The sequence below is a fragment of the Microcaecilia unicolor genome, chromosome 2, assembly GCF_901765095.1.
Source record: "Microcaecilia unicolor chromosome 2, aMicUni1.1, whole genome shotgun sequence".
Classification (NCBI taxonomy): Eukaryota; Metazoa; Chordata; class Amphibia; order Gymnophiona; family Siphonopidae; genus Microcaecilia; species Microcaecilia unicolor.
Window position 1 is genome coordinate 254,354,695 of NC_044032.1, and position 27,292 is coordinate 254,381,986.

The 27,292-nt window shown below is 44.1% G+C and overlaps 1 protein-coding gene across 6 annotated transcripts in view; it reads right to left on the bottom strand.

Moving 5' to 3' along the window:
- LOC115463446 (catechol O-methyltransferase A-like) overlaps positions 1-27,292 on the bottom strand; it is a 79,087-nt gene that overhangs the window by 25,263 nt on the left and 26,532 nt on the right. For 3 of the 6 annotated variants that reach the window (XM_030193942.1, XM_030193943.1, XM_030193945.1), the window contains exons 2-4: positions 20,513-20,650; positions 17,795-18,076; positions 13,968-14,161 (exon numbers count right to left, since the gene is read on the bottom strand). In XM_030193942.1, the coding sequence (XP_030049802.1) occupies positions 13,968-14,161; positions 17,795-18,068 (468 nt within the window). In that variant the 5' untranslated portion in view covers positions 18,069-18,076; positions 20,513-20,650. Of the gene's footprint in view, positions 1-13,967; positions 14,162-17,794; positions 18,077-20,512; positions 20,651-23,189; positions 23,250-27,292 lie in introns of those variants that run through there. The other 3 variants (XM_030193947.1, XM_030193946.1, XM_030193944.1) reach the window with 2 other exon arrangements.

Below are 27,292 nucleotides of genomic sequence, written 5' to 3' on the forward strand. Positions count from 1 at the left end.
GGATTCTCCCCCCTTGGCCGGGATTGATTGAAGGAATCTCGGGCCTGGCTGGTGGTCCGGGGTCCACTTTGGCTTCCCATTAGCTAGAGGTCGACCTCGGTTAAGGGTGGAATTAGTAATGGCTGCCGCTAAAAGGTCGGCCTTCTTCTGCATCTTCCGGTCAGCCTCTCGGCGCACCTCCTGATCTCTATTAATGAAAACCTTGGTTGCGATCTCAATTAGCTGGGTGGTATTCATCCCTGCGAATCCCTCCTGACGCTGCAACTCTTCCGGATATCTGGCATACTCTGGGCCACCAATGCGCTATTCACCATTCTCTGATTTCTTGGGCTTCAGGGTCAAATGGGGTGTATGTTCTGTAGGCTTCAATTAGTCGCTCTAGAAAGGCCCCAGGGGATTCAGTTGCCCCTTGGAGAATTTCAGAAACCTTTGCCAGATTAATGGGCCTCTTTATGCCTTTCCTCATACCTTCCAGCAAGTCCCGGCAATAGCCAGACAACAGTTCATAGTGCTGCCCATCATTTGGATCCCAATCTGGAGCTGCGCGAGGAAACCGAGCTCTAACCCACCCCTCTAGGTCCGGTGTCCTCTCGGGAGCACGTGCTCGCGTGATGGCCTCAGCATTTTGCAAAATCTTCCGCCTCTCCTCAGTTGTGAAGAGGGTCAGGAGAAGTTGTTGACAATCAGTCCAGGTTGGGTTATGGGTGGCCATAATGCTAGCCACTAGGTCCACCACTGCCTGAGGCTTTTCAGTATAAGAGGGGTAATGCGTCTTCCAATTCAGGAGATCGGTGGTTGTGAAGGGTACATACTGGTAGGCCTGTGCCTGTATAACCTGACCCTGATTATTAGGATCCGGTCGAGTGGTAGTTACCTGGCGGAGGGGCAGAACTCTCGAGGAGGTGGGAATAGAACCTGAGGTAGAGCTAGAGCTACCCTCCTATCATGCTCAAAGGTGATTGCAGCGGGTCTAACCCATTCAGTGGAGGTGTGTTGAACCCCTGAGGGATGGGGAGGGGTACTCATAAACTGAGAGGTGGTCACAGGTGAGTCAGTCCATTGAAAGGGATGCCGGGCCCCTGATGAGTGGGTAGGGGTATTAGAGGGAGAGGCTGGGGCTGTCAGGAGTTGAGGAGTCAGGGAGTGGAACCCAAAGCGGGTCTTCAGAAGTCCTCCCTCCCCCCCCTCAGTATGGCATCTCCCCTTCCCCCCCCCACAGTGGCATCTCTCTTCTGCCCTTCCCTTCCTCCTGCAGTCTGGCATTTCTCTTCTTCCCTTCTTTCCTCCCCCAGCCCACAGTCTAGCATCACTTTTCTCCCCTCCCCCCTCAGTGTAGCATCTCTCTTCTCCCTTTCCCTAGTCCTCCCCCCCCCCCCCGCAGTATGGCATCTCTCTTCTCCCCTTCCCCCCCCCCCCCCCCCCCCCCGCAGTCTTGCATCTCTCTTCTCCCCTTCCTTCTTCCTCCTGCCACCAGCACCATCAGTGTCACCGAGGTATCCACACTGCCTTCGGTGGCCCTTGAAGTTTATCCTCTAGTACAGCTTCCTGTGTCTGCATGGCTGGACACTGCAGAGGGAAAGCTTCTGGGGCCACCAAAGGCAGCGTGCTTACCTCATTGACACTGATGCTGCCGGTGGCCTGGAAGATTGAAGGAGCGCAGTGCTGCAGGGAGCGGGAAGGAAGAGAGTGGTACTGAATCCCGTGAATAAGTGAGCTGGAGTCTGGGGCCGAACATACCAAGTCACATGTCAAATGCGTGTAACTTGATATGTTTGTATTAGCAGGAAATAATAACTCTGTTGCCAGCACTGGAGGTTCATGGTTACCGTGCTTCAGTGCTTTTTTTGTAGAAAAAAAGGTGCCGGTACTCATTGTGGGCGGGGTCACCACACATGGCACCGCCCCTATTATAGCCACACCCACATTAGCCACGGCGCATATAAACAGACATCATTGAAAATATTATACTAGTATAGGAGAAAAAATAATGTGATTTTTTTTCATTATAAATAATTTCTGTAAGCTGTTACAGCTCCAGTATACCCAGTGCAAAATAAGACAAATTCCAAACACTAAAATGAAAATAAAATGATTTTTTTCTACCTTTGTTGTCTGGTGACTTTGTTTTTCTATCCATATTGGTCCCAGTCTCTGATTCTGCTGCTCTCTATCTGTTCTCTTAACTCCGTTTCCAGGGCTTCCTTTCCATTTATTTCTTTACTTTCCTCCTTTCTTCTTCTTTTGTTGCCCTGCATCCATAAGTAAAAGCTGGGTCCTCCTCCATGGAATTGACTGGAGGAGGTATAACATGGATCCAGCTTTTGCCTATTTTCTCCATCCATGTGCAGTTTCTCTCCTCTTCCCTTTCCCTCATCTCCATCCATATGCATCTTCTTTTTTCTTTCCTTCCCTCCATTCATGTCCAGCACTTCTCCTCTCTCCTCCCCTCCATCCATGTCCAGCATTTCTCATCTCTCTTCCCTCCTCTGTATCCATATAAAGCAATAATTCTCTTTCCCCTCTCCTCCATCCAAGTCAGCATTTCTCCTCTCTCCTAGCCAACTCCTCCATCCATCCATGTCCAGCAATTCTCCTCTATCTCCTGCTCTCCTCTCCATCCATTTCTAGCATTTCTCCTCTCTCCCCTCTCATCCATGTCCAGCAATTCTCTCTTCCCTGTCCTCCCCTCCCCGTCCAGCGATTCTCCTCTCTCCCCTCCATGTCCAGCAATTCTCTCTTCCCTGCCCTCCCCTCCATGTCCAGCAATTCTCTCTTCCCTGTCCTCCCCCCCCTGTCCAGCGATTCTCCTCTCTCCCCTCCATGTCCAGCAATTCTCTCTCCCCTGCCCTTCCCTCCCATCCCATGTCCAGCAATTCTCTCTTCCTTGCCCTTCCCTCCCATCCCATGTCCAGCAATTCTCGCTCCCCTGCCCTTCCCTCCCATCCCATGTCCAGCAATTCTCTCTCTCTTGCCCTTCCCTCCCATCCCATGTCCAGCAATTCTCTCTCCCCTGCCCTTCCCATGTCCAGCAATTCTCTCTCCTTTGCCCTTCCCTCCCATCCCATGTCCAGCAATTCTCTCTCCCCTGCCCTTCCCATGTCCAGCAATTCTCTCTCCCCTGCCCTTCCCTCCCATCCCATCCCCAGCAATTCGCTCTCCCCTGCCCTTCCCATGTCCAGCAATTCGCTCTCCCCTGCCCTTCCCATGTCCAGCAATTCTCTCTCCCCTGCCCTTCCCTCCCATCCCATGTCCAGCAATTCTCTCTGCCCTGCCCTTTCCATGTCCAGCAATTCTCTCTCCCCTGCGCTTCCCTCCCATCCCATGTCCAGCAATTCTCTCTCCCCTGCCCTTCCCTCCATCCCATGTCCAGCAATTCTCTCTCCCCTGCCCTTCCCTCCCATTATTTCCAGCGATTCTCCGCCTCTCCCCTGCCCTCCCATCGACGTGCAGTGATTCTCTGTCCCTCCCCTGCCCTCACCTCTCCCATATCCAGCGATTCTTCGTCCCCCAGCTGTCCTCCTTCACTGCCTGCCAGCAAGTCGGACTCGGAGGCGAACGGTGCAGGCAGCGATTGGCTGGCAGCGTCGTAGCTTCCCTCTGCAAGTCCCGCCTACAACTTCCTGTTTATGCATAGGCGGGACTTGCAGAGGGAAACTACGACGCTGCCACAGCCAATTGCTGCCTGCACCTTTCACTTCTGAGTCCGACTTGCTGGCAGGCAGTGAAGGAGGACGCTGGGGGACGAAGAATCGCTGGATATGGGAGAGGTGAGGGCAGGGAAGGAAAATCGCTGCACGTCGATGGGAGGGCAGGGGAGAGGCGGAGAATCGCTAGAAATAATGGGAGGGGAGGACAGGAGGAGAAAAAGGTGCCGGTACGCCGTACCGTTGCATACCGGCACAAAAAAAGCACTGCCGTGCTTAGTAAAAGGAGTCCAAAGTGTGGTTCTCCCTTCAGAAACATCTTTACAGTTTGATAGTAAATCTAGAGTATTGGGGATAATATTGGACTCTAAGTTGTCCTATGAACATCAAATTGATAATCTGATTTTTTTTTTTAATTTTTTTACTTTGCGTAAATTGAGGGTAATTAGAGCATCATTCAATCCGGAAAGTTTTAGGCAAAAGAACTGCCTGAACAATAGTTCTTTCTTGGATTATTGTAATTCATTATACTGTGTTATAAATAAGCAACAACAGAAGAGATTACAACTTCTACAAAATACTACTGCCAGATTGATTTTCAGAATGAGTAAATATAGCGAGGTTATTCCTCTTCTAAAATAACTATAATGGTTGAAAACAGAATCTTGTATTTATTCTAATATTGCCTTTTTGACTTATAAATTTTTTTATGGATTAAATCCAGGTTTGATTGGAGGTCTACTACTATTTTTAAAAAATAGATCTGGCTTGAGAAGTTCAAAGACACTATTGCTTGTTCTTTCCTCAGTCAGAGGGATGAATTAGAAATCATTGTGGAAGCATTCTTTTTCATTTCGGGGTGCAAGAAACGTGGAATACTTTACCTATAGAGATTTGTCTAATTATGCCTTGCCTTATTTTTTTGTTTAGAAAAGCTTATTTATTTTTGTTTTATAAGAAGGTTTATATGTTTTAATGAATTTGAATTGTTTCTGTTTCTCTATTCTAAGTCCTTCCAGCTAGGAATATGTTATCTTTTGTGATCCGCTTTGAACTGCCGAGGTAAAAGCAGAATATAAATTACAGAACAGAATAGAACCCCATTGATATCCCGCCCCTCCACTGTGTACATCCCCCCCCCCCCCTCTTAAAACGTTATGCATGTTGGTAAAAAACAGTGCTTAGGCAGCATACTGGCATATACGCCAAACATTTACACACGTACCCGATTCTATATATAGCATTCAAAATTGGGTACCAATCAAAGGTGTCCTGCCCCCCCCAACTCCTTTGTCTGCCAGCTCCTTTGTACATCAGGAGAGCAGTTTCCAGCGCAAAGGCAGAAGAGGGAGAAAGCGGCTTTTCAAACCAGACACTGGTGGGTGACATCATTAACTGTATTATTTAAATGTGTGCTGTCTCCTGAGTTCTCCACCTTGCTCTAAGTCCTCTGTCTGCCAGCTCCTTTGTACATTGGGAGAGCAATTTCCAGGGTACAGGCAGAAGAGGCAGAAAGCAGCCTTTCTTACCAGACACTGGTGGGTGACATCGTCAGTGACTTAATTAACTAATTCAGAGACTGTATGTGGTTCTTTATTTCACAAATCCAGACTAACAGAGGAGGCTTTGAACCCTGGTGCTCATAATTTGTGGCAACACTGCAGTTTTCAAGTTATGAGATCTCTCGTCTCGCCTGCTTTTCTAGGATAATCTATACTGTTACAGATGTTTAAATTAAACTGTTGAACATTTTAGGATCTGCTCTTTCAGGAAATATTGTCCTCCGAATCTTCAAACTTCACAGATCCTTTAAGGATAACTTTCGTTTCTATCGACATTATATTACAGTGTAGTTTTGATTTACTGTCCACTCTATGGAAACAATGCTGACACATACTACCTTTTGACCTTACATATTTCTCTTGAATAATTTTTATGACAACTACATATTGGTAAATGCAGGAATAACAACTGATGGTCTGTTTCAGGTCTGTGAATAACTATTGCTTGAGTTATCTGTCATAACATACTTCAAAAATGGCTAATAAAAGGGCACGGTTTTGCTACTATCTGATAATACTATGGATAACCGGGTTGCAAGTTGCCTCACTTAATGAATGGAACAAAATCCCTGTACTTATTTCTGTTAGATGACGCCCCCACTATCAATTGGAAGGGCCAAATTACAAACCTTGTAACAAACCAGATAACAGCATATTAACTAATAGCAAAAAGATAAGTTTGAACAACAATCATAATGACCACAATTTCAAAAAAGATAAAATGCACAGACAATTGCAAACAGTTAAGCATATCAACATTCCTATTCCTATAGGCTATATAAATGCAAAGTCAGCTATAACTAGAGACTGGAATGAATTTGAACAACTAGGTTTATTGTTTAACAGAAACGTGGCTGCACATGACCCAACACTGCTTGACATATGCCCACCAGGTCATAAAATAATAATACACATCAACAGAACCAAAAAGAAAGGAGATGGTTTTGCCTTAATATATAAATCCTTCTTCAGAATAGCCAGATGGGGATGTGGGGTAGCGATAACAAGTATTAGAAATGACCTACTTATGAGTGATTTTTGAAATTTGCTTGCTGTCATTCAATAAAAATTATTTCAACATAAATCCTTCTTTACAGTAGAGCCTATTGCTGAACACATATCCTCTGCAATTGAAATTTTGGCTTACAAAATCACTGATGCAACATTAACAGTCAACTACATTGCATACTTTTCTATCATCCTCCAGGAAGTTGGTCTAATGTTCAGGAGGACTTCATGGATTTTGTATCAAATATTTGTACTAACTTCTCTGATATCATTCTATTAGGAGATATCAATTTGCACCTAGAAAAACATCATGGCTCCAACAGCAGGAATTGAATAAACTTCTTGAGCTAACGGAACCTGAAAACACCACAAGCTACTTCATCTCGTGCTAAAGGTCATCTATTAGCTATACTAGCTTACAGGTTCTTGGTCAATAACAACCATACAGTGGTGGAAATAAGTATTTGATCCCTTGCTGATTTTGTAAGTTTGCCCACTGACAAAGACATGAGCAGCCCATAATTGAAGGGTAGGTTATTGGTAACAGTGAGAGATAGCACATCACAAATTAAATCCGGAAAATCACATTGTGGAAAGTATATGAATTTATTTGCATTCTGCAGAGGGAAATAAGTATTTGATCCCCCACCAACCAGTAAGAGATCTGGCCCCTACAGACCAGGTAGATGCTCCAAATCAACTCGTTACCTGCATGACAGACAGCTGTCGACAATGGTCACCTGTATGAAAGACACCTGTCCACAGACTCAGTGAATCAGTCAGACTCTAACCTCTACAAAATGGCCAAGAGCAAGGAGCTGTCTAAGGATGTCAGGGACAAGATCATACACCTGCACAAGGCTGGAATGGGCTACAAAACCATCAGTAAGACGCTGGGCGAGAAGGAGACAACTGTTGGTGCCATAGTAAGAAAATGGAAGAAGTACAAAATGACTGTCAATCGACAAAGATCTGGGGCTCCACGCAAAATCTCACCTCGTGGGGTATCCTTGATCATGAGGAAGGTTAGAAATCAGCCTACAACTACAAGGGGGGAACTTGTCAATGATCTCAAGGCAGCTGGGACCACTGTCACCACGAAAACCATTGGTAACACATTACGACATAACGGATTGCAATCCTGCAGTGCCCGCAAGGTCCCCCTGCTCCGGAAGGCACATGTGACGGCCCGTCTGAAGTTTGCCAGTGAACACCTGGATGATGCCGAGAGTGATTGGGAGAAGGTGCTGTGGTCAGATGAGACAAAAATTGAGCTCTTTGGCATGAACTCAACTCGCCGTGTTTGGAGGAAGAGAAATGCTGCCTATGACCCAAAGAACACCGTCCCCACTGTCAAGCATGGAGGTGGAAATGTTATGTTTTGGGGGTGTTTCTCTGCTAAGGGCACAGGACTACTTCACCGCATCAATGGGAGAATGGATGGGGCCATGTACCGTACAATTCTGAGTGACAACCTCCTTCCCTCCGCCAGGGCCTTAAAAATGGGTCGTGGCTGGGTCTTCCAGCACGACAATGACCCAAAACATACAGCCAAGGCAACAAAGGAGTGGCTCAGGAAGAAGCACATTAGGGTCATGGAGTGGCCTAGCCAGTCACCAGACCTTAATCCCATTGAAAACTTATGGAGGGAGCTGAAGCTGCGAGTTGCCAAGCGACAGCCCAGAACTCTTAATGATTTAGAGATGATCTGCAAAGAGGAGTGGACCAAAATTCCTCCTGACATGTGTGCAAACCTCATCATCAACTACAGAAGACGTCTGACCGCTGTGCTTGCCAACAAGGGTTTTGCCACCAAGTATTAGGTCTTGTTTGCCAGAGGGATTAAATACTTATTTCCCTCTGCAGAATGCAAATAAATTCATATACTTTCCACAATGTGATTTTCCGGATTTAATTTGTGATGTGCTATCTCTCACTGTTACCAATAACCTACCCTTCAATTATGAGCTGCTCATGTCTTTGTCAGTGGGCAAACTTACAAAATCAGCAAGGGATCAAATACTTATTTCCACCACTGTATACTAGAAAATCATAACTGGTCAGATCATAGCAAGCTCATATTCACACTTCAATGGAAAGAGAATGGTAAGGATAGGGAATCAAGAACACCACACAATTTTATAACTAGAGGAAAGGTGGACAATCATAGCTTCTGGTTAACAGCACTGAATGAACAGACATATCACCTAATAACATTTACTTCATGAGAAACTGAGATGACTTTGAGCATGAAGACACTGAACAAAATAGCACAACTTAAAAAGAAAACAAGAAGAAAAAAAAACAACCACATCCCTGGTTTAATAATGAGCTATTAGAGCTGAAAATTCTTTGTAGAAAATTGAAAAGAAAATGGTCCAGAAACAAAATCAGACAAGAACAAAATTCTATGGAGGAAAGCTTTAAGAACACATAAACATAATATAAAGAGAGCTAAAGCAGAATACTACAGCACATATGTAAGCCCAGAACAGATTAATACGAAAAAAAAGTAACACCCAAGCTTTACTAGCATCAAATGAAACACCACCAACAGCAGAGTTTGCACAATATTTTGAGAAAAAGAAATAGCAGAAAGATCAAATCTTGCTGTAACACAAACATCTCTCACAGATTTCTTACATGAGTGTGAAACCAACAATGATCGTATCAAGGTAGATAGAATCTGGTCCTCCTTTAAAATACCTACAACCATAGTTAAAGCATTGCTAACAAAATACGCACGTGCAAATTGTCTGTTAGATAGCTGTCCTAATTATATGATAAAAATCCACCAGACTGGTTCATTGAATGCTTTACTAAACACCTAGAATACATGTTTTTGAATGGTCATTTCCCTTCTGATAAGGGTGACATTATACTTACTCCAAGCCCTAAAAATGCCACTAGTAAGATCAGTGAACTCATATACTATAGCCCAGTGGTTCAATCCCATTACTGACCAAAACGAAGGAGAGTCTAGAAGCACAACAATTAATGAAATATTTGACGCATCTCTCAGTCCTTCATAGCTATCAGGTTTTAGACCATTATATAGCCCTGAGACAGTCATAACCACCCTGATAACAAAATTCAGAAGATTAATATGCCAAGGTCAGAAAATCCTACTACTACAATTTGGTATGTCAACACTAATGACCCTGCTCGACTTCATGGGAATTAGTGGTACAGTGGCAGCCTGGTTTAATGTTTTTTTTTTTTAAGACTAGATCTTATCTTGTAAAGATGTCTAACCAGTTTTCAGCCTCTTGGATCTCTGAATGTGGGGTGCCACAAGGTTCTCCAATTTCACCTATATTATTTAATGTTATGATGGCTCCACTTGGCAAGAAATTGGAAAAAATGGGATTTAATCAATTTATATATGCTGGTGATGTCACTATTTATGTACCTTTTAATAACAATATCACAAAGATATTAGATAAGGTTAAGAAAGGTCTGGATCTTATGGAAAATTGGGTCACAATTTTCAAACTTAAACTAGATAGAAATAAAACCAAATTCCTGGTTCTATCCAGCTCGCATAATCTCACTTCTTATCAAAATTTCACTGACCAACAAATGTACCCAACTGAAACACAACTAAAAATATGAGGTATTATTTTTGATAAACATCTGTCTCTTCAAAATCAAGTTGCAGCAGTCATATCAGAGTTTCAAAACTCTGTGGAAACTGAGAAGAATTAGAGATTATTTTCCCAGACAATAATTTTGTCTTATAGTACAATTGTTGATATTGTCCCAGTTAGATTATTGCAATGCAGTATATGTAGGATGCAAAGAAAACATACTAAAATCACTGCAGACCGTTCAAAACACGGTAGCGAGACTGATATTCAAAAAGTCAAAATACAAAAGAGTTACCCCATTGCTTGTAATGCTACATTGGTTCCCAATTAAAGCGAAATTATTATTTTTTAACTAGCACTTTCATTTTCAAGATATTGCTTGGAATGTCTCCTGCTTACATGCTAGACTTGATTGAATGATCACCAAGAAATGGAAGTTCAGGAACCAGAGGTTACATATTACTCCACTTACCCAACCGCAGAAGCATCATTTATAAACACACTAGTAAAAAAGGCCCGTTTCTGTTAGAAATGAAACGGGCGCTAGCAAGGTTTTCCTTGGAGTGTATGTTTCAGAAAGAGCGTGTGTGAGAGATGGAGCGTGTGTGTCAGAGAGAGAAACAGAGTGTATGTGTTTGTGCGAGAGAGTGTGTAAGAGACAGTGTTTGTGTTTCTGTGTGACACTGTGTGAAAGAGAGGGACAAAGACAGTGAGTGTGTGAGTGAGAGTGTATGTGGCAGACAGAGAATGAGTGACTGCGTGTGTGGTGTGAGGAACCCCCTCACCCCCTCCCTCTCCCCTGCCCCCTTGCAGCCAGGCATGTGCAGCGACCCTCCTCTCCCCGTGTTCCCCCTGCAGCCACCCATGTCCAGCATCCCCCTGCAGCCACCCATGCCCATCAACCCTCCTCTCCCCCTGCTGCGTCCTTCCTGTCTTCCCTGCTCCCCCTGCAGCCACCCATGTGGTCTCAGGCCCCCCCCCCCTCAGCATCCCTCCTGTCCCCCTGCAGGCAAGCATGTGCAGCGTCCCTCCTCTCTCCCCTGTCCCCCCTGCAGCCAGCCATGTCCAGCGACCCTTCTGTCCCCCTGCCCCCCTGCCCCCCCCCCCCGCAGCTACCCATGTCCAGCGACCCTCCTCTCCTGTGCAGCCACCCATGTCTGAGGACACTCCTCTCCTTTTTCCCTGTTCCTCCCCTGTGGCCAGCCATGTCCATCGACCCACCTGTCCCCCCTGATGACCACCAACTCTTCTGTCCCCCTGCCCGCCCTGCAGTGTCCGTCCTGTATCCCCTGTCTCCCATGCAGGCACCCATGTGGTGTGTGGAGCCCCATCCCTATCTCCCTGTTCCCTGCCCCCCCTGCAGCTACCCATGTGCAGCGACCCTCCCCTCCCCCTGCTTCCTTCCAGCCACCCATGTCCAGCGAGACCCCCCTTCCCCCCCCAGCCGGCGCAGCACCCAAAGAAAGCCCCTTGTCCCCCCCCCTTCGCGCATCACCCGACCCCCCCCCCACCGTGGCACATCACCAAGCTCCTCCCCCCCTCATCAACCCCCTCGCCACCCGCAACCGTTAATACAAACTGTGTCCGGCGGCTGCTGCTTCTGCTATTCAGCAGCAGCAGCCCGTACATAAAGAAAAAAAAAAAAATCCTCCTAAAACGCACCTCCGTTGAGAAGCATCTCACATTGACTGAAGTCTCAGCATGCGCTCCTCCTCTCCCCTCTGACGTCTCGGCGTTTCTCCGGGGTCTTCCGGCAGGGGCACTGACGTTGAGGGGAGAGGAGGAGCGGCTGCAGAGACGTCAGCCAATGTGAGATGGTTCTCCATGGAGGTGCGTTTTAGGAGGTTGTTTTTTTGTTTGTTTGTTTTCTTTATGTATGGGCTGCTGCTGCTGAATAGAAGCAGCAGAAGCAGCCGCCGGACAGAGTTTGTATTAGCGGTCGCGGGTGGCGAGGCGGTCGATGTGGGGGGGAGGGGCTTGGTGAAGCGGTGGGGGAGGGGTTGGGTGATGCGGCGAGGAGGGAAGGGGGGTAGGGGCTTTCTGATGCCCCGTTGCACGGGTTGTTGTGGCGATGCGGCGGGGGGGCACTTAGAGGTGCACCGTCGAGGCTGTTTGTGTGTGTGTGTTTGTGTGTGTGTTTATTTGTGTGTGTTTGTTTGTGTTTATTTGTGTGTGTGTGTGTTTGTTTGTGTGTGTGTTTATGTGTGTGTGTGTTTGCGTGTTTATGTATGTGTGTTTATGTGTGTGTGTGTGTGCATTTGTGTGTGTTTATGTGTGTGTGTGTGTGTTTATGTGTGTGTGTGTGTGCGTTTGTGTGTGTTTATGTGTGTGTGTGTGTGTTTGTGTGTGTGTGCGTTTGTGTGTGTTTATGTGTGTGTGTGTGTGTTTGTGTGTGTGTGTTTATGTGTGTGTTTATGTGTGTGTGTGTGTGTTTGTGTGTGTGTGTTTATGTGTGTGTGTTTGCATGTGTGTGTGTTTGCATGTGTGTGTGTTTGCATTTGTGTGTGTGTGTTTGCGTTTGCGTGTGTGTGTTTCTGCGTGTGTGTGTTTGCGTTTGTGTGGGGGGGGGGTTGCGGGTGGCTTTTGTGGTCGTATGGTTGGGGAGTTTGCCAGCAGTCTGTAGCGATTCCTAGGCAGGTATGGAAACACTCCCCCTGCCTGGGTTGTTGTTTGTTGGAGGGGGTTGCCAGTTGGTAGGGGTGCCTTTATGGATCCCTTTACTCTCTGTGTTCCGCCCTCGAGGGCGGGGCAGAGAGACATGGTGAGTTGGATGGCTTCACCACCATGAACTTACGAACTGTTTAGGGATTTTGCAGATGGCTTCAGCAGGTTGTCTTCAGAATGTTGAGGTAGCGTTTTATGTACAGACTAGTAAAAAAGCCCCGTTTCTGATGCAAATGAAATGGGGGCTAGCAAGGTTTTCTTCAGAGTGTGCATGTGGGAGTGTCCCTGCCCTCTGCCCTCTCTCCCTCTCCCTCCCCCCTCTGAGTCCAGTCCTTCAGTGTTAAGTTTCCTGCTGTGCTGTGTTTGTGTTACAGAGAGAGTGAGGGCATCTCTCTCTTCCCCCCTCTGAGTCCTTCACTGTTACAGAGAGAGGGATTTCGTGCTGTGCTGTTTTCATTCACTCATGGGGAAACCGGATATCTCTGGCGCTTCACACTTCCGGCTGGAGGCTTCATAGAACGTTGGGGTTGCCTTTTATATATATAGATGGGGCGTGGCTGAGGGCGGGTCTATGAGTGAGGGTGACTGGTCCTAGCCTATGAAGACTACAGGATTTTTGTGCTTCTTTGCCTTGGAGTGAGCTTCTCTGCCTTGGAGTGAGCTTCAGAACGTTCAAGGTGGGATTTATTAATATAGATCTATATGGATGGATTTAGTTATCTGGGTTCTAAATGGTGGAATTCAATTCCCAAGGACACAAGAAGCATTACAAACTATCTTTACTTCAGAAAAGAATTAAAAACCTATCTTTTCAAGAACTATTATAATTATACGTGTTATTGATGTTCTATACTACTTTATAATTGTAAAACATTACTGTCATTTCTCCTGTTTACATGTAAGCCACATTGAACCGAAGCTTGTTTTGGGATAATTGTGGGATATATGAATGAATAAACAAACAAACAAACAAGCACCCAACTAAACTGGCTTACAAGCCAATTAGTGCCAATAATTGGGTGTTAATCAACACCAATTTGAATTTACGCACATCTTGCTACTAACTATTCTATAACAATGTGCACCCAAATCCCATAGTGCAAATCCCAAAAGGGTACGTGGTCATAGAAGTCCACTGACAGGTAAGGGGTGTTCCCCAGTATTCTAACGCACTACATGCAAACTTTCAGATGTTTGCCCAAATTGGTTACCTGGTTTCAGAAGGCATAAGTCCTGGTTCCAAAACTGAGTGCCAATTTCGACACCCCCAATATTCAACTTTTGAGTGCTCATTACAGATTAGCATTGAACACTAATTTTGTTGGTGCCGACTTCTGAGCACCATTTACTGAATCTAGTCTATCACGTGTATAAATGTGAGTGCCTACTTTATAGAACAGCCCTCAATGCCTACACACATGTCCACGATTATAACAGGGCAAGACCCAAAATGCATTGCAACAGAAATGTAAACACATAAACAGGAGTTAATTTAAGACCTTTGAGTCCAGTCCAGCCAATGCAATGATCTGCTTAGCAACCTTTGCATAGTCAGGGTTCATCTCTATGGTAATCAGACGGGCCTCAGGTCGTAGCAGCTTGCCAATACGCACAGTGGAGTAGCCACAGTAAGTGCCCAGCTCTAACACTGTGTCCGGGTCTGTCTCGGAAACCACACGGTCCAGGATCTTTCCTGCAACATCAAAAAGGAGATTTTCATGTAATTTAATTTAAACCCATACTTATATTCCACACCATTCCCTTCAGCAGGGATCAGAGTCTTAAATACGACACAGAATCCAAAAATAACTGTTACACATCACAGTCAAAATTTTTACTTGAAAATAAAAAATTAAATACAAATTAAGAAATAAAACAGTTCAAACTAATCAAAACTTAATAAGCCCAATTTTCTTTCTAAATTCACTTGATTAGTGGTTAAATAGATTATAAACTGGATACATAAAGTGAATTTAGAAAGAAAAAAAACCATTCTACCAGAAGAGATTAAATCGGTCTCTTTGTATTTAGTTTTTAGAAAGAAGGTCAAAACTTGGTTATTTGATTAATAACCAAGTTTTGACCTTCTTTCTAAAAACTAAATACAAAGAGACCGATTTAATCTCTTCTGGTAGAATGTTTTTTTTTGTCCATAGCACTTTTATTAAAGAATATATAACCAGAAACAATATAGAGGTTATTATACAAACAAACAGGAATAGAATCACAACATAGTCATATAATAACTACCTATGAGAAATATTTGGATAAGTATTTGACTAAACTTGACCATGTTTTAGAGACAGAGATATGAATGCCTAATTTATCAGCTGACAGTTCAAATGTATATATTTGTAGTACTGTATAATCACCAGAAATGTACATTTAGAAAAGTATTGTCTTTCCAATATAAAAACTGACTTTTTAGCTAATACCAGTAAAATATGCAAAAGTTTTCAGTCTTCTTTTGACAGGTTACAGTCCATAACTAAGGATCCAAAAATATGGTAGACTGTTACAAAACTTTAGCACTGCTCCTGAAAAAGTGCGACCCCAAGTATCCACTTATTTAATCTCCTTAGCAGTGGGAATCAAGAACTTCATCTCAGTTCCAGAAGAAACACACCTAGGGCCAGATTCTATAAGTGGTGCCTAAATAAACACCACTTAGTGCTATTCTATAAAACATGCGTTCAGTTAGGCGTGGTTTATAGAACACATGGGCGGACTGAGAGTGGTCTGGGCCCACCACCCAGCCACTGCCCAACACCTTCCCTACCGCCGCAGCCAAATCCTCCGCTGCTCCGGTCCTACCTGAAGCGCCCTGGTGGTCTAATGGTCTCTGCGTGGGGGGGGGAGCATGTTCTTTCCTGCCTGCTGTGCTGCCGCGCCACCGTGTTTTCAAAATGGTAGCCGAGACTTCCCGCAGTAGTCTCGCAGGTCTTGATGGTCTCGCAAGACTTCCATAGGGAGTCTCAGCCGCCATTTTTAAAATACGGCAGAGTGCTGGGCAGGAGGAATAGTGGCAGCACAATGCGCACGAAAGAACATGTTTCCCATCCCCCCAACCCCCCGCAGAGGCCCAGCAGCGTGTCTTTAAAGGTAGGACTGGGGAGGGCTGTAGTGTGTGGCAGGCATCTGGGCAGAGCCTCTGAGCCCCCTAGAGCATCTAGGCCCTTGGACACTTCTCAGTTGCCTGAATGGTCAGTCCGCCCCTGGAACACGTAGTGCCGGGAACCATGACCATGTTTAGACGCAGCCATTTATACCAAAGAAAACATGGTATAAATGCCCACACCTAAGATAGGTGCAGATCCCCATTATTCTATAACCACGCATGTAAATTTTAGGCATACCCTCCCCTTTTAGAATTTGTGTGTGCTTCTTTATAGAATACGCCGCTAATTGGCTTGTTAATCAATTGGGTTAAGTGCACTAATTGGATGTGCAGCCAAATTAGCATGCGCAACTCATAGCGCCATATATAGAATCCTTTCCCTCTCTACTGTCAGAGGGAGTTATTGAGATCTAGCACTGTTCCTCTCTCCCATCACTGTTCCACTGTGCTAGTGTATACAGAGGGCAGAAGTGTGCCCTATTTTATTTGGAGAGGGGGTATGGAGGAGGGGATAGTGGTTGTGATGTTTTAAAACAAACAATAAAAGGCACCAGAAGGAAATAATACCTCTAGGTCCTTCAGGGCCCCCATCCTTCCACCCCATATCCCCCTCTCTCTCTTCCCCTACTCCTTTTTCTTTTCCTGTTTCCTCGAGGCCCTCGGCTCCTCCCACTCTCTAAACACTAGTATCCCCTTATCCATTCTCCATGGTTGTCAGTACTCCACTTCTTCCCCTCTTGCAACCCTCAGCCTCTCTCCCAGTCTCTTCCCCCTCAGTAGACTTCAAAACAAAAAAATAAATCGTTCTCCTCCTTGCTGCTGTGGTCTGAGTCAGTTCTCATGCAAGCAGTAGAGGACTAGGGAGTTTTAATGGTTGCAATAGATTCAGTAAGTTCCAGGGTGCAGGCATGTGGCTGTGAAATGTCAGTCACTAAATAATTTTCTCCCCCTTTACTTTCCATGTCCTTGCCGTCTCTCCTCTGGCTCACCTACGCTGCTGCTGCTGCTTTTCATAACTCGCCTTTTCAGCCACACGGTACCTACAGCAGCAGTTTAAACACTCTGGGTCCCTGTACAGTGCTGCAGTAGGAACTGCACAGTTAAAAAAGGAAGTTGTGATGAGGAAGAACCCATGGGAAGCAGTACATGTCTCAGGGACACCAACAGACATCGTTGGATCAATTTAAAACAGACCTAAAGAAAACACACCTTTTCAAAGATGCATATGAGTCCCTTGTTGCAACAATTAAGCCAGGGGCTACCCAGGAAGAAACCTGTAGCTCTCCCTCTTATTTTTTCCTTCCCTTTCTGTCCTATCAATTATTGTAGTTCTCCCCTTTCCCTAACAGTCATGTCTGAATTTCTTCTTCCGAAAGCTGCTGAAAACTTACCTCTTCAAACAAGCTTACCCAAACAACCCAACTAATTCTCAAACTTAATTCCTCACCATCAACACTACCTACACTCCAATCCTTTCCCTCACATTTCTTCATATTAACATAGTAGATGACGGCAGAAAAAGACCTGCATGGTCAATCCAGTCTGCCCAACAAGATAAACTCATATGTGCTACTTTCTGTGTATACCCTACCTTGATTTGTACCTGTCCTCTTCAGGGCACAGACCGTATAAGTCTGCCCAGCACTATCCCCGCCTCCCAACCACCAGCCCCGCCTCCCACCACCGGCTCTGGCACAGACCGTATAAGTCTGCCCAGCACTATCTTGTTCTACTCTTTATAACTGAACATCTCTTGATACTTTGTACCATACTTTGTGTCATCTATGTGAAACTTTGTACCACACTTGTGTAACCTCTGTGATACTTTGTAACACAACTTGTAAGCCGCACTGAACTTGCTATTGAGCGGGAAAGAGCGGGGTATAAATGCTATAAAAATAAAATTTTTACTTATATTTTAGATTACTACCCCGCCCTTTGGAGTGCCTTCAGGGTGGCTTACAAACATATAATAAACTTGAGGGTGGCTGAAGTGAAGAGAAAAAAGGTAGGGTAGTGCAAGGCAGAGAGCACTACACTCTTAGGCTGGGCAAGTTGTACCTGTTACATCTGGAGGGGTGGATGGAGGCAACATCCCCCACACACCCTCAAATTATACCCATGGCAAAGGGGCTCCAATCTCTAGTATTGTTATTCCCTCCCCTGTCACTGTGCCTGTGCTTGGGATATACAGAAAAATCATTGTACCTTTGTCGATGCCTATGTTCATAGCCCACTCCACCCCAGAGCAATACGCATCAATGGCATTCGCCACACTCTCTGCATCCCCAGGAACTGCGTGCTTCTTCACATACGCCAGGATGCGCTCAGGCCGGGAAATACGTGTCAGGAAGTCCCGGATGTTCTCGTCAACTCTGTCGTGCCACCACAAGGCCCAGCGCCCATTCCGCCTAACCTGACGGTGCACCAACAGGATCCCAACAAGGACTATGCCAGCGGCCAACGCTACCATATACAGCATGGCACCCTCTGAAAGGGAGGAAAAACATTTCGTCATCTGTAACACAGGAAATATAACAGTTGTCTCTGCTCTAAGCAATCTGTAGTATGATCTGGAGCATGGGGAGATAATGCTGGGTTACAGGGACCTCGTGTCTCCTCCAGCCTCAGGTCAGATAGAAGGAGCCTCCCATTGCAAAATATTTTGTCTCTTACACTTCAAAATGGGGTCAAGCTGCTCAGACAAAGCAATTGTAGCAAAAGCAAAGAAACTTGAGGGGGGGAGGGGGACTTTTGCCACAGTTTTTAAACATTAAGGCCCAGATGATCAAAAGCCCTGCGCTGTTCCAAACAGCGCCCTAAAAATAGCGCCGGGACAGCGCAGGGCTTTTCTGCATCGATGATCAAAGATAATGCATGCAAATCTAAGCACCGCTATTATCTTTGATTATCATGTTGAAGTGCGGAAGAATTGCGCCCGAGCATGCGCTCAGCACAATCCTCCCGCACTTGTTTGACAGGTCTCGGCTGTCAAAAGCCCAAACCTGTCAAACAGCCTGGCCCGAGGCCCCCCCCCAAACCCCCAGAAAACGTCTTGGCCGCCGCACCGGCCAAACCCTCTCCCACCCAGCGACGGGGGGGGGGGGGGGGCTGGAGGATCGGTGGGTCTCCAGCCCCCGAAACCCCCAGTAATCATTGCTCCATCGACGGGGATGCACTCCATCGACGGGGATACACTGGGCGGGGCTACAGACCATGTAAGGGAGCCCTTACATGGTCTGTAGCCCCACCCAGTGCATCCCAGGACAGGGCTCACCATTCCTCCCCAATGATCCGCAAAATCTAACGCCAGCTCGGAGCTGGCGTTGGTTTTGCTGCGGCCAGCGACCCAATCTTTGGCGCGCTGGTCGCTGATCATTGGGGATGAATGCGTTAAGCGCCAATTAGCATGCATTTGCAAGCTAATTGCGCTAGAAGCCCTGTTTAGCATGCATTTGCATGCTACTTATTTTATTTATTTATTTATTGCATTTGTATCCCACATTTTCCCACCTTTTTGCGGGTTCAGTGTGGCTCACAATATGAGTTAAATGTTGGAGATACAATTTGTTACAGATTGGTTATGGATTACATTCTGCACAGTTATGCGAAACAATTGAGGTGTCGTTAAAGAATGTAACAATGGAGCACAAACATTGCGCTGAGAGCCCTCGAGTGCACTGTTTCAGGCGCTCGAGGGCTCTGATCATGGGTCGGCTGCAAACTCTGGCGCTAGTATGGCTTTAACAGCCTCTAGCGCCAGAGTTTGCTTTTCATCATGAGGGCCTAAGAGAGAGGAGAGGGGGCCTTAAGCTGCAAACATTCCTGCAGTTTCCCAAAAAGCTAAGGGGCCTTTTTATTAAGCTGCATTAGGTGGTAATTCACACCTAACGCAGCTAAAAATGGAGTATTGCAGCTCACACTCAGGCATCCTGTAGTAACTTTGAAATGTGAACACGCTAACTGCACACTAAAAAACTTTTTTTTTTGAGGGGGTGTGTCAAGGTACAGAGTGGCATTCCTGTGCTAACCATTAGCATGTATATATTACTGAACATTAACTGGCCAACACACGGATATCATGTGAGCCCTCACTACTTACAAAATAGGTAAGTGCGCACATGGTAATTTTACAAAATGGCCGCTTGGTAATGGCAACATTAGTGCATGAATACAAACAAAAACAAAGGGGTTCTTCTATAGAACTCAAATTATGAGCAGTGTCGTGAAGAGCGGAGTTTTCAAATTTATGACGTTTAGACCCTGATGCAGGCAGACGAAGTGTTGGCCACCATTGGTCTCGGTCTGTTTTTGAGAAAAGAAAGGGAAGGAAAAAGTACACAAGCTAAGTACAATATAAGCACAGTATAATGCTTGAAAACCTGTGATATATTATTCAAAATATTTTGTAAGAGCTGTTCAATTTTACAAGGAGGTTTTTTTTTTTTTTTTTGTGGCAATGATGAAGCAGCCCTGCTCCCGTTGTTTTTTTCTAGCCGGGAGCTTCTTGAGGTTTTTTCCTCCTTGTGATCCTACACTGCTCATAATTTGAGTTAGAAGAACCCCTTTGTTTTTGTTTATGATATTTCTATCGGGTTCTCTCCCTTGTTTGTTGGTTTAGTTTGAACATTAGTGCATGGCCATTAATGCAAAAATAATAGAAGGAAAAAGGCCTTAGTGCGTGGGAAAGACCCACAGAAGGGAGGACTTTAATGCAGCTTTGTAAAAGGACCCCTAAATTACCTGTACATCCTCTGTAGGATGTCTCTTTGCAGAGCTTGCACTAAATTAAAACCTGTATGGCTTCACAGAGATGGGCCAAGCAACTAGCATCCTTTTTGCATTTTTTGCTATGATTGATTATTCCAGATCTTTAAATCTGGCCCTGAAAAGTAAATCTTTCAACACTACTTCTGTAGTACTTACTATTTCTATAGCGTTGCTAGATATACACAGTATGGTGCAATCTGTACAGAAAGGCCTCCAAATAGTTCGTTTGCAATATTTCAGGTAGCTGATTGAGCAATTTCTACTGCAGAAAAACCATATGCATTTCACCTGTAACTGGAAAAGAAAACACATACTGAAAACTAGGTTTATGGGGCAATTACTAGCATTGCATCTCATCTGTGTTTATTTTACCCCAGAACAGGATGTTAGAGCAGTCCCTGTAAAGAAAGCACCACTGGCAAGGAAGGATTTATTTTAAAATTACATAACATTAATTCAGAAGCTTAAATGGCTCTAGAGATTGCTTCGGATATTTGGCACAAACAAAAATCCCTGATAATTTTTTTTCTGAAGGTGTGTTAAAATATTTTAACAGATGATTTTTCCCAAAAGAATCCAAAGACAAACAAACCCCCTGAAAGAAAGGGAGAAAAACTGTGCTCATAACTTAGTACCCGTGTGAGAAAATCTCAGGCAACCATTGTAACAAAAGTTCCTATCACCACACACCAAAAAGATATCTCTCAATTTTAAATAAAGCCCTATGTGAAGAAAACAAAAATCTTTTCTTAAATGAACAAAATAAAATCTACACAGACAAAATATTTCAAAAGCGGTTTTCAAAAAGATATACTTCCAAACTTAAAGAAATGGAACTTGAACATTTCTGTGTATTCTGATTGTGACTGCAACATGGGGATGGAGAATATTAAAGGGTCCTTTTATTACGGTGCGCTAATAAATTAGGGTGTTAAGTGTCATGTAGCCCATAGGTCTACAATGGGCTGTGGGGCACTTAGAGCATGCTAAATCTATTTGTACACCTTAGTAAAAGAATACCTAGATTTCTAACTTTCAAACAGGTGGTACATGCTTCTCCAAACATACTTTTATGATCCAAAAGTCAGTTCTCACTGACGAACATCTCTCTTTTAACTGTTTATTTTAACAAGAAAGGCAATTCACATGTGACAACAAAACGTGCATACAAGGGAAAAAGAAAGTGCATATATGCATCCAGTATACAATAAACCAACCATTCTGAAGTACCTTAAATAAAATTAAAAAGAAAACATGAGGCTAAGGATAAACTGATTAATCAGAACAATTCAGCTATAGCCATGTACAGGGGCAGCCCTACCACCGGTCCCGGCCCCGTCCGTCTACTGCAGCCCGCCTCCGAGGAAACAAGAAGTTATGTTAGAGAGGTGGGCCACAGTAGACAGAAGGGGCTGGGACAGGTGGCAGGGCAGTCTCTAGGAATCGCTGCTGCTGCCTTTGGAAAAACAAGGAAGAAAAAGGTTAAATCGGTGGAAGGGAGCTGGGGAAGGAAGGGGGAGGGGGAGATGTCAGATTGTGGCGGGGGAAGGGGTGGCAGCAGCAGGCGCATTGTCTTGAGTTGCCCCTGGCCTTGCACTCTACTTTTCCAGTACTCTCCCCCCCCCCCCCCCCCACACACAAACCCTATTATAAGCATCAATATTCCTCTTCAAAGTGTAAGACTACTTCTCAATTAAAGCAGTTTCTAGTACTTGTGCAGACCAATGGGGTCAATAAAGGTGTAGTTTTCCCAAAAAAGTAACTATGATGTGTTGTGCAGCAAACAGTACATGTCCAGTAAGCTCACGGACCTGTCTGACAAGAGCCACTTCTCCCTAGTACCCCAGCAAGCAGAGCAGCAAGAACAGGGTGATCATAAATTTTCTCATTCAGCTGTCACCTGCTGACAAAAATATGACACTACAGGACAGGACCACCACATATGGAAACAATAATACCCTCCAGTATCACACTCCCTCCCGTATAAATCTGATGTCACTCCAGCATGTTGGACGTAATATTTAATGACGTGATACACCACCTTTCAAATAAAAGAAAGAGGTCTACAATATAAAATATAATAATAAGGAAAAGAGTGCCATAAAATGATCTCACATATCACATACATGCACTTAAAAAAAGATCTATGTGATTTACCCAGCTGCAGTCATTCTCCAGAGCCCTAATAAAGTGACAAATACTTTTTGACCCCCCCCCCCAAAACATCTTCCCCCCCTAAATAATTTCAGTAAAAGGTGTGGTGTAGTAACCGTGTAAGGGTAAGAGCCCTACCACAATATAACCAGTGTATTGCAGAACTTGATTATACCAGACTTATCCTATATGGCTAACAGAACTCTTGCCCACATATACGTTTGTGAAGGAAAACAAATTGTGACCCTGATGGAACTGGTTAGATGGCAACCTGGCTGATGCAAGTAAAAGGAATAAGGACCCTTGGTCGTACCGACCCAGCCTGTCTGGAATACCACTAAATCACCACCAAATCAGCGGTAGGACAAAGATGTGCCAATAATAGTTTTAGCGCTCTGGAAATAAGCTTGTCTCATAAAAGTTGACTAGGGTTTAGGATCCCTCCTATTATTCACTGATAAGCTACCAAGACTTACTTCGTAATAAGAATATAGGTTTTACTTACAAAGGCAAAATATAAAACAAACCATAATAGATGAAAAGATTAGAATAAAAAGCTCCAGGCGCAGATACTTAGATTAGACAATAATCAGGTGTCGGAATAACAACAAGCTCCCTATGGCAAATTTCACCCGTTTTCCCTAGCTATATAGCGATTGCAGATCTTGAACTTACATACCCTGGATAAGTTGTGTAGTTCTCCTGAATGAGGACGAGTAGAGCAACAGCTGGTTGCCTTGCCATGGGTAGTGCTCGCTCTTGACCTTCAGCTGCTGTTGAAATTTCAGAGTTACGATGTGTGGAAGAAAGGCGGGAGAGGGTATATGATACAGACTTTTAAATACCTCTGTGGCATTAATGTATAGGAGGAGAGCCTTTTTTCAAATAAAGGAAAACTCTGGAATGAGAGGGCATATGATAAAAATAAGAGGTTATAGGCTCATGAGTAATCTAAGGAAATGCTTTTTCATGAAAAGGGTGATGGACGCGTGAAATCACCTCCCGGTGGAGACAAGGACTGCGTCTGAATTTAAGAAAGCATGAGACAGGCACATGGGATCTCTTTGGGACAGGAGGAGATAGTGGTTGCTGTGGATGGGCAGACTGAATGGGCCATTTGGCTCTTATCTGCCGTCATGTTTCTATGATGCCGAAGAAGTATTCATGTCTGCCATGGCATTGATATAATGACTGGCCTGTGCCCTTTTTATTAAAGGCTGTACATGCTACTCTATGCTATATGATTCTTATATTCCACTAAGTTCAAGAGAGATTCTAAGTGGATTACAAACAATAAGTTCTTTGGGAGAATTTACAATTATATATCTAATAGATGTTTTTTTTTTTTTTTTAGTTTCAATGTTTCTCATCAAATACATATCTAAAACATTAACTACAGTTGCATATCTAGTACATTGAAACTAAAAAGGATTTCTCTCATCAAACACATTGAAAATAAAACACATCTTTCTCATCAAACAAAAAAAAAAAACAAAAAAAAACTTTTAACGCTTTCCTGAAGGAATAATATTGTGTTATATGCCACAGGAATGTCATTTGATGCTACTCTGGAAATTTTCCCTGAATTCCAGGTTACCCTCACAGTAATTTTGGTAGGTTGCACTGAGATATCTGAATTAATTAATAGATATATTTACTGATAAGCTTTCTGTGCGATCTTTAATATCAGAGGCACAGTTTCAGAGCGGGTTTTCTATGTTATTTCAGTGCTAAAGCTCAGAGCATGTCTTTTCTTTCTTCCCCCGTGTTATAGTTTATCTTTGAGCAGGACATAAGATGTCTTTATTTATGTTACATAAGGGAAGTGTCTGTACGAGAAGCTTCTAGCCACTGATTTAGAATCCACAATGAGAAAAGGTTTTTTTTTAGCTGTTCCAAATCTGAGCTAAAGCGAGACACGGACTGTGTAATTAGTTTAAATACCTTTGTCCATGTTATTTCTGATTCACACTCCTTTTTGTATGCTGTGTAATCATTCTAAACCCTCTTGGGGTGTACAGATTAGAACTGTACCAGAGATTGCTATCAAAACTGCTTCATTTAAATTCCTCTGTGTTGGATTACCTGAGGTAAATCAGAATTCACAGCTATCTCAGACAAACCCAGTATTTCCCTGAACATATAATACTTCACATCACCGTGGCATTTATGTGAATTTCAATAATGGTTGAGGCACTTCAGAATGCTAACACTGCAACAATTACTAGCCTGTAATATTGCTGTACCGTTCACAGTTAAGATTTATTTAATATACCGCAAATAATAAATATCCAAGCGGTTTACAATTAAAAATTAATAAAGTTAGAAAAGTTAGTAAAGACAAAAAGATGAGATTAGTTACATGGGGGGATTTAATAAAAAACATAAAAGGAGGAATAAAGTTCTATTACATTTAAAATCTAATCAAGTTACATAGGGAAGAACATGAGGTGGGGAAGGGAGAGTGAAAAGAAGAGAGAACAGACATAGATGTGCCGGGGGTGATGGAGAGAAAGAGTTATAATCAACATGGAGCCGGGGTAAATGATTTGAGTAACAATTAGAAAGAGAACTGAATCTGTGCCAGGGCGAGACAGACATACTCAGAGCTTCCAAGTTATCCATTCCAGGAGGGAGACTTTTTGGCCGGTCCAGGATTTCTGCCAACCTCAACCTGCTGCATTATGGGATCTGCAGCACTGATTTCAATGGACAGAATCATGGATTACAAATACCACATTGCTTTGAGATGCAAGTTTAAAACCAGGAACAGCCAAAAAGGTCTCCCTTCTGGAATGGGTAACTTGGAAGCTCTGCATGCCTAGTGTTACAACAAACTCAGTATGCCAAGGTTCAGGAAATTTGTCTAGTTTTGAACTTAGAACAAGAGACATTAGAGCAGGGGTGGTTTGGTAAACAGATATTTAGGGTATTTAGCCAACAGGACGTACTGAGCTACAGATTCCTATGTTCAAGCTAATTTGGGGGCAGAACTGATTTTTGAGACTTTAGGTGATCTGTTTAAATTACACCAGAAAGTCCAGGCAGATTACAGCTGAAAGTGGTCAGAACCTGTGGACAAAATTGCAAGACCTTGAGCATTGTGCCTTAACCTGCACAAGGCTATTAGAAGAGGTCCAAGAGGAACTTGCAAAGGTAACAACAGACTTACCTGGGCTTATCTGTATAGGGCTAGGACTAGGGCTGGGGATGAGGTTCATTGAGCTGCTGTAAAATATGTTACATGGTCTTTGTAATAAGATACCAAGTACCAGAAATATTCAAAGAGCAGCTGAATTAAGTCATTAAGTCTGTATGGAGATTTATTGTTTCCTGAATACTCTGATCAAATATTTATACAACAGAAACTACACCATACATGTCAGGTTTTAAAGGAAGAGCTTCATTCTGTGCTGTTTGGCTCAGACACAGTGAGATAAAGGTCTGACATAGGAAGCCCTGATTTTATCTCAGGATCACTGTCAGATTTTAATATTTTCCATGACTGTAGACAATGGCAGCCTCCACTTCAGATGTGGAAAATGAGGAGAGCCTGGTGATTGTGGGAAGAGGCCGAATTCAGAAGCAGGCTGCCATCACATGCACCCTCTGCACAGTCTGTAAATAGTGTTAAGCAGAAGCCCACTAAGGCTGACAGGTTAGAGGGGAATGGCAGAGCATGTGCCTAGCTTAAGACTCTGAAAGTTCCTGAGAAAAGCAGATTAGTGTGAGAAACAATAGCCTCTCAGAAGATCAGAGAGAGGAAGGCAGGGCTTACATGCTGCATTAAATCCCCCATACAACACATGCTGAAGCCACAAAGCAACTTAATGTGCACAGCACTCAACATGCAATTAAACTCTTGAATTCGTTGCCAGAGAATGTGGTAAAGGTGGTTAGCTTAGCGGGGTTTAAAAAAATGTTTGGCTTCCTAAAGGAAAAGTCCATAGACCATTATTAAATTTTGGGGAAAATCCACTGCTTATTTCTGGGATAAGCAGCATAAAATGTATTGAACTTTTTCGGGATTTTGACAGGTATTTGTGACCTGAATTGGCCACTGTTGGAAACAGGATGCTGGGCTTGATGGACCTTTGGTCTGTCCCGGTGTGGCAATACTTATGTATCCCTGAGGGAGATGACAGTACATCCTCCCTGTATCTGAGGCCCCAATGCTCAAAAGTAAAGGTGGGCAGTAGAGGCCATTAGCGCTGGACTAGGGCTCGCATTTATCTGTGCAGAATGTTCAGAGCCCAGAGCGCGGGAACAAACGAATGAGCAGATGAACAGCACGCTAATGTAGCCAAGCTCATATAAATCAGGTAATTTTGTATTCCTTCCCAATGCTCAGAAAAGAGCGCACATAACAAAGCTGCCTTACCGCTGCAAAAAAAAAATAACACCAGGTCAGCGCAGGTACAAGAGAAGATTTCTCAGGATTCTTTCCTCACAATCTACCAGTTTTGATTAAAGTGAAAGCATACATTGGCTTCTGTTTCTTTCCTGTATTCAAATAGAAATGTCCACGCTAAAACAAAAAAAAATTAAAATGCTTATATTTATGCCACAGAAAACAGATGCCAATGTGTGCTTTATGTTTGGTTTTGCCAGGCACATGTGCCGGGCTTACCGCGGAATGCCTCTGCGCATGTGCCAAGCACAATCCTCCTGCCGAACTCCCTGATGCTATGAGCGTGCCTTTATTTGCATCTCATTAGCATTGAGCATTAGGGAATTGTTCTGCGCTGTTCAGAACTGTGCCAGAGTTTTGAGCATCTGCCT